Here is a 7,646-nt window from a genome sequence, read left to right on the forward strand (position 1 = left end):
TATTTTTTAATGAAATTTAATAGGTATAGTAGATATATTTTGAAAGTATTAATTTAGGGCAGCGGTCGGCAGCCTTTTGTAACTCGCGGGACACACTATTTACAAAAAAGTTTTCGAGAGCAAATTTATAAACAGTCATAGTAATTAATAGAAAAAAACAATTCTAAACAAAAATATTACAAAATCAGAAGTAAAATAGCACTATTAAAGATTAACTATTAAATTAAGAGCCTTATTGTAAGTTTTTATTGAATTTTTTTTTAATGTTTATAAAAAAGTATGTTTTTAGCTAAATAGTACCTCACGGGCCGCAGATTTTAGCTTTGAGGGCCGTATTTGACCCGCGAGCCGCAGTTTGTCGACCCCTAATTTAGGGTAACCATATCTATACAACCATAATTCATTTAAATATGTGTACTTTAGAACAGAAACTCTATTACTCTTATAACTAAATTATCCTATAGTTTCTGTGTAGTAGTATGTTAAGTTTAATCAGCTTTTTTTAACAAACCAAGTGCTTGTTTAGATTGCTAGGTTTATAAAAATTGTTATATGTTGAAATATAAAGATAAAATATCAAACACTATTCGTCAAATTTATATAGTAAAATAAGTTAATAAAGATAGATTGTAAATTTACTTTTATCTTAATTTAGGCTTAAACTTTTAAAGCTTGTTAAATTTTAGTTTACATGTTCCATAGTTTGTTTTAAGATTTTAAAACATTATAGTATAATTGTTATTTAAGCATTGAAAAAAGCGCGAAATGAACTCCGTGCTAAAGTGTCACTCTGTGCTAACGTGACATTCCGCGCTAATGTGTCATTCTGTGCTGAAATGATGCCGTGCTTTTCTGACCCGTTCTTGCATTTTTCATATACGTTTTTCTTTTAAACCATTTAGTATTGAAGCTCATAGAGAAAAATTATGTTAGTTCATGTAAATTAGTTATGCTTATTCATTTAGGTATTTTTGTTGCACAAAATTCGCTAAGCTATTGTGCTATATATTTACTGTTTTGAAAATAACTTTTTGTGTGAAATTTTAATTATAAACTTAATTGTTTACAATTTCATACTCTTTGCGGTAAAAAATTCAAATATTCACATACAAAATATAAAACAGTGATGTTGACTATTGTATTTAAAAAAACTCGTTTTGTGGTAAAACTGGTTAAGTAATATAGCTCATATAGAACAATGGTGTTTTCTTAATTGAATAGTTTATGTCTGTTAATTGTTGTTTAGTTTAATTCACATATTTAAAACATAAGTTAAAATATAGAAAATGTTGCAATTGGTCTAGTTTATCAAAGTGTTCGCTCTAACGCACAGATAGCTAGATAGATCTCAGAAAGCTTATTATACTACCATTTACTTTTTTTTTTGTTATACAGAACAAGGAAATTAATTAAATAGACAAGCTCAAAAAGTCAGCAAACAAATCAGCCATTTAATTTATGGCTGTTTGCTATGCAAAGCTAGTTTGTTTGCATAGGAGCCGCGTGTTTGTACTGGTGTTTCAATGAACCAATAAAAACGCATAACAGTAATGAAAATCAAATATTGAGCGGTAAATTTTTTGATAACCTTCAAACAATGACTTTACACAATTTTATACTTCGCTCGAATATTTCTGCATTGTTCTGCAATCGTTTTAAACATATTGCTAAATTACAAAGTAGTGAGTTCAGTTAACCTTAGAACAAAACAAAAAGTAAACAACGTTTTCTAAAATTCATTAAATTATGTTTTTTTTAGTAACAATGAAGTTGTTTAATCAACACAAAGTAAAGTAAGATAAGTACATAATTTTTTTATTATATAGAAAATATCCAAAATACTGAACAAATATAATACTACATCTAACAACTCTACTGTATTTCTTATCTTTCTTATATAAAACCAATTCAGCCAGTATTATTGAAGAACGAATGTAATGATTATAGTACTAATGATTAACATAACTAAAATAAATTCTATAAGTATCTTATATACATTATTAGCTATATACGCAAATTATTTTGAGGGATCGGGTGTGAGTCTGACGTAACTCTTTCCTGAAGGCAAAGAAGCAGTTTCAAAACCTTTTGGGAAAAGCTTTGTGGCGTCTTCGTTGCTAAGCGATGGCACAACCATGCATTTGTCCCCACTCTGTAGTTGTATAGTATTTTTATAAACTAAACATAAAAATATAAGCGTATGGTTTTAAGAATTTAAAAGTAAAGTTTCTAGCTGTGATTGTTGATTGACTAAGACAACATTTGTTTATGAAAAAGAAGTAACGTGTTCAAGTAACTTAGTTTTGCTTTACTTACCACTTAAGTACTTAAAGCATTTATTAATCAGATTTTTACATTCGACAGTAGACATGTTACAAGTACATCACATAAATAAAGTTAACTCGGTAAAAATTGCAAGAATACCATTGAGCTAGATATTAATTATTCATGTGTATGAATGTTATTTGTCTTATAAAAATGTATTAAAAATACTTAAAAAAATATATTTTGTAATATACCAGTTATTTCCAAAATAACAACACTCTTCTTTTCATTACAGAATAAAAATTTTAAATATCAAAGGTAAAAAGAACTAAAAAATAAAAACTTTTAAATTTTATAAATGATCATTTCTAATAATATTTATTTATAGTGATAGTTTTAAAAGTACTGTACTCAAGTATATTTTCTTATTAAACACATAAGAAAAAATAAAAATTATTAGTAAACAATTAAAAATCTAAACATTTAAAACAGCTAACTTTGTATCTTACAAAAAATTTTTAGACGAAAATCAACAAAAATTGCTATGTATTTAAAGTTGAAAACCTCCGACAAACAAATTTTAAATAACAAAATATGCGATCTTACCTTCCAATTAGCAGGAGTTGCAACTTTTTTGTAAGCAGTCAACTTGAGTGAGTCAATTACACGGAGAATTTCACTATAAAATATTATGCTAAAATTTGACAAGTTTTGTTTGTTATTTAGTTTATTTCAAAATGTTAAACTTTGAATAAAATAAAACTATAAATAACAAAGTAATTTGTTGCTTGTACTGATTAGACCTCAATTTTTTAAAGTTTAAATAGAGGCTTAAAATAAATTTAAACTGATGTATTTAATTTTAGGCGAGTATAGGTTTAATAAACGTTGATTACATATTGCTAGTCAGATACAAAACTTGTATCAACTCAAATAAAATGTATAACTAGTTAAATATATAAATAAGTTACACGTTTTATTATTAACATCACGTTTAAAACGATTAACGTGTCCAAATTACATTTTTAGCAAACTACTTTCTAATAACAATTACGAGCTAATATCAAGGCTAGAACTGTTTTATCATAACTATGTTACAAAAATAAACTAATAATCAAAACTTACTCGAAATTTCTACCAGTAGTAGCTGGGTAGAGAAGTGAAAGCTTCAACTTCTTGTCGGGCCCAACAACAAATACCTTTATTTTTATCAAAACTTTTATTGATCATGTTACAAGTTTAATTTAGTTTAAATTTAATTTTGGTTAAATAATTAAATTACCTTAATATAAACACTTTAATCAACTTAATCCAAATATATTATTATTTCATTAAGATTACAAAATCTAAGCAAAATGAAAATTAACTTAACTATATGACTTTTACATGTAAAATTTTAATGAATAAAAAAAAATTGTCTTGGTTTTTTTTAACAACAGCAGCACAATACGAATGTGTAATTAAAACTTAAGACAAAGAAAAAATACTGAAAACTATTCACTAAATTAAAATGTCCCACATTAAAATCCATGTTGCTATGGAACTAATAAGAAAAATGTACAACCTAAAATAAAATCAAGTAGTTTTTATGCATTTTTATAGACTTATAGTTTTGCTTAAAACTTATATTAAATCATTTCAAATATTTTCTACAAGATTGACCAATTTTCTTCACTGTGTTTGAACTAAGTTAAGACTATTTCGAATTTTTAGTCAAACTTGAATTATTTCTGTATAGCTACATACATAATTCAAAGGCCTTTTAGCTTTGTAAAACAATACAATGAATAACTTTTTTTCTATAAATTTTACTATTTAATAAGGATAAAAGTTGATTAAAAACTATATTAACTTTGAAATTTAGGAAAAAAATCTTTTTGTTTTAAAAAAGGAATTTACACCATATCTTGTTGAAAACATGTTTATAGTTTATAAAAATACTAAAATAAAAATAGTCCCTAATGTGTTTGAGTCTGTAATTTATATATGTGTTGAAAACTTATGATTGTAAATTTCTTTATGCTTGCTTTACAGATTTAGATAGTAAAAGTTAAAATTCTATAATTTTTAGCTATAATTGTACAAAACAGTTTGAAATGTGCTTGTATTGTAAACAGATAGTGTAATTTAAAACATGTTTTTATTTGTTTTAAGTAAAAGGGAGGTATAACTTTTCAAGAACTGACAAATTGATTTTTTTTGTAGAATATTTTATCTACAAGTTTTATTTTATACTTCATGAGTATTTTAATTGGGTATTAAGAAAAAGGTGGAGTTCAATATATTTCTTATATAATCAAAAGATTTCAAAGAGGTAGTTCTCTTTATTTCGTGTTTTTTATATTAGGAAAGCCACACCAAAAAGTTTAAAATTCTCTTTTTTGTTATTGCTTAAAAAAAATAAAAATTATCTACATAGCAAAGTTAAAACCAAAATACTCCTTTGTCAGGGTTGCCTTTGGTCTTTTTATTTTTCTTAGAGCTTTCAGAATTCTTTTTAGATATTTTTAACTACAAGTTTTCTTGCTACCTTTTGGAAGAAAACTAAACTTAAGGTACAAAAAATATTTTTTAGTACAAAACTACAGAAAATATACTGTTGTGCTTCTTTAAATGTTATGTAACAAACGAAATTATAAAATATACACAAATAATCTATTGTGTAGAAAATGTTTCTAGGTTTTTATGAATTTTGTTTAAAATTACAATTTATCCAAAATGTATAAATTTTCAGTTATTTTGTCTAAATGTTCAAATAAAAGGTTTTCAAATAAAATGGTTACCGTGCTTTGTAAAACATGTAATTTTGTGCTTAAATTTTTAGAAAGTTAAATACAAATGGTTTCTGCAATAGTCATTGGTTCCTAAGAACTTAACTTATTACATTCATTAAAAACATACTAAAATAAAAATATTTATCAGTAAGTTTAAAAAACTATGTGTGTTAAGGGCATAGGGGGGTAAACACCCTTTTGGTTTTTGATCTTATTTTATATAGTTTTTACTAGGCTACAAGATGCTTTTTACAGATTTAAAAAATTTCAAAATAATTTTTGAGATATAGCCGGTCAAAGTCAGAGCCAACAATAGGTTCCTTATGGGAGGCGCAAACTAAAACGGCAAAAATAGACTATTTTACTAAAAATATATCTCCTCCTAAAAAATTTTTTTTTTGTTTTTTTTTTCTAAAATTTTTATTTTTTTTTTTTTTTAATTCTGTTCTGACAGAATTTTTTAAATACTGCAAGGAACATTTCCTGAAATATGAGGTAGTTATCTCAAAAAACGTAGGAGGAGATAGATTTTTAGTGATTTCTAGTATTTTGCCGTTTTAGTTTGCGCCTCCCATAAAGATCCTATTGTTGCCTCCGACTTTGACCGGCTATATCTCAAAAATTATTTTGAATTTTTAAATCTGTAAAAAGCATCTTGTAGCTTAGTAAAAAAAAAACTACATAAAATAAGATCAAAAACCAAAAAAGGGTGTTTACCCCCCCCCCCCCCCCCCCATGCCCTTAACTTGAACAACTAACACATCTAGCAGTGAGAGGCATGCCAGTTTTATCAACTTCATCTGGATCCAACATTCCCAATTGTTCTGCTTGTTGGCGAGTTCCAGCAATCAATGGGAAAGGAAACTCTCCTGATAGGCTGTTGAAGGCATTGATATCCTAAAATTTTTATAAAAAAGTTAATACAGTACATAAGATTATATTATATAAATTAAAATTTTATTACTTTTATCCATCCTTTGTGGTCTTCAACACTATCAATTGAAAAGCCAATCATTTTAATTCCTCTTTGGGAAAACTCAGAGGCAAACTTAGCAGCTGCTCCCAATTCAGTTGTACAAACTGGAGTGTAATCAGCAGGGTGAGAAAACAAGATACCCCATCTGAAGATTATTTAAGTTAAAAATTCTAAAATCTAATTTAGCATAAGTTACCTTAATATCTATTCTAAGGACATATTTAACAATTTAAAGCACAGCTTCTTTTTTTTGGTAATAATTTGAACAATAACAAAATACAACTTCATAGTTTACAAGATGGTTTAGACTTTTAATCTAATAATGACAGAAAATATGTATAAATTAAGAAACATACTGAAAAATCCAATATGATAAACGTTTAACAGTTAAATTAGAAAACTTAAGTACTTATAAACTGCACTTATATTTGTGTAGGTAATTCTATAAAAAAATTAACGAAAGTCTAATTTTAATTAAAAATATTTAAATTCCAATAAAGAAAATTTAAACCATAAAACTGAACAAAATATTATGAAGGAACTTACGAGTCTCCTAAAAATTCATGGAACTTAAAGTTACCAGCTGTTGTCACAAAATCCATATTTGGAAAAACATCTCCAAGTTTAAGTGCCATTTTAATATACTGTAAATAGAACTACCAAAACACCTATTAAATGAGATTACAAACTATAACTACTAATATATTTTTGTTTTTTTACAGCATAAGTAACATGTTGCTATTCACAAACAAAACATAATCACAACCATACAATTTGATTGTAACAATTGCAGATTCCTCTCAAGCATTTTTCAAATTGTGATCTAGTAAATTTTACTTGAATTTCTAGGTACAACATAAGTTTAAAATGTTATACATTTTTACAATAATTTAGTCCTAATCATGTTTGACACTTATAAAAAACACAGCTCTACTTTCTACCTTTGTAATGCGTTTTTTTAGAATCTTAATGCGGTTGTAAAATAAAAATAGTAACCTGCTGTAAATTACTTCATAATAAGCAACATATCTGCGATTATTAACTCATGGTTTTAAAATACCCTAAAATGAAAAGTTAACAAGCTTTGCATATTTTTTTTAATCAATCTACTTTTAGATTAGCTTTGTTTAAAATAAAAGAACAGATTTTTTTTTTGAACACCAAAAAATAATCATAAGAAAATACATTATGGTGATAAAACATTAAGTGGAATTTAGACACTAAATTTTTATAATAACCGTATTTAAAAACACACTATGAAATTGTTAATCCATCTTCCATAATACATTGTCCATTCCATACTAAAATAAATAAATATATTTATTGATTAAGTTTATTCACAAATTAACTACAAGAATGATAAAATCTGTAAAACAAAACATAATTAAAACTAGGTAAATACTTATGCATCTCCCCCAAGGTTTTATCTAAAAAGGAGGTAAAACGATACATTTACCTGGCAAAATAATAAAAAATTCAAAACAATTTGTAACAACTTAACACAGTTTTCAGGTCTAAAAATCAACGAAATTAAGCTCAAAAATAAACAAAACATTGAAAAGTTACAAATAGCTACAACTTAGTTTACTATGAAATAAAAATGTTAAAACAAACTAGTTTAAACAAACAAA

The 7,646-nt window shown here is 25.8% G+C and overlaps 1 protein-coding gene across 1 annotated transcript; it reads right to left on the reverse strand.

The window, feature by feature from the left end:
* Nucleotides 1–1,799: 1,799 nt before the first annotated feature.
* LOC145849116 (peroxiredoxin-6-like) lies at nucleotides 1,800–6,704 on the reverse strand. Its single transcript, XM_082954205.1, has 6 exons — nucleotides 6,562–6,704; nucleotides 6,004–6,160; nucleotides 5,799–5,936; nucleotides 3,391–3,464; nucleotides 2,872–2,944; nucleotides 1,800–2,152 (listed from the first exon to the last, which is right to left on the reverse strand). Exons 1-6 carry the CDS (start codon nucleotides 6,648–6,650, stop codon nucleotides 2,018–2,020), a joined length of 666 nt encoding a protein of 221 aa, XP_082810331.1. The 5' UTR covers nucleotides 6,651–6,704; the 3' UTR covers nucleotides 1,800–2,017.
* Between the last annotated feature and the right edge of the window lie 942 nt (nucleotides 6,705–7,646).

Source organism: Thalia democratica, chromosome 1 (genome assembly GCF_965202585.1).
Source record: "Thalia democratica chromosome 1, ktThaDemo2.hap1.1, whole genome shotgun sequence".
NCBI lineage: Eukaryota > Metazoa > Chordata > Thaliacea > Salpida > Salpidae > Thalia > Thalia democratica.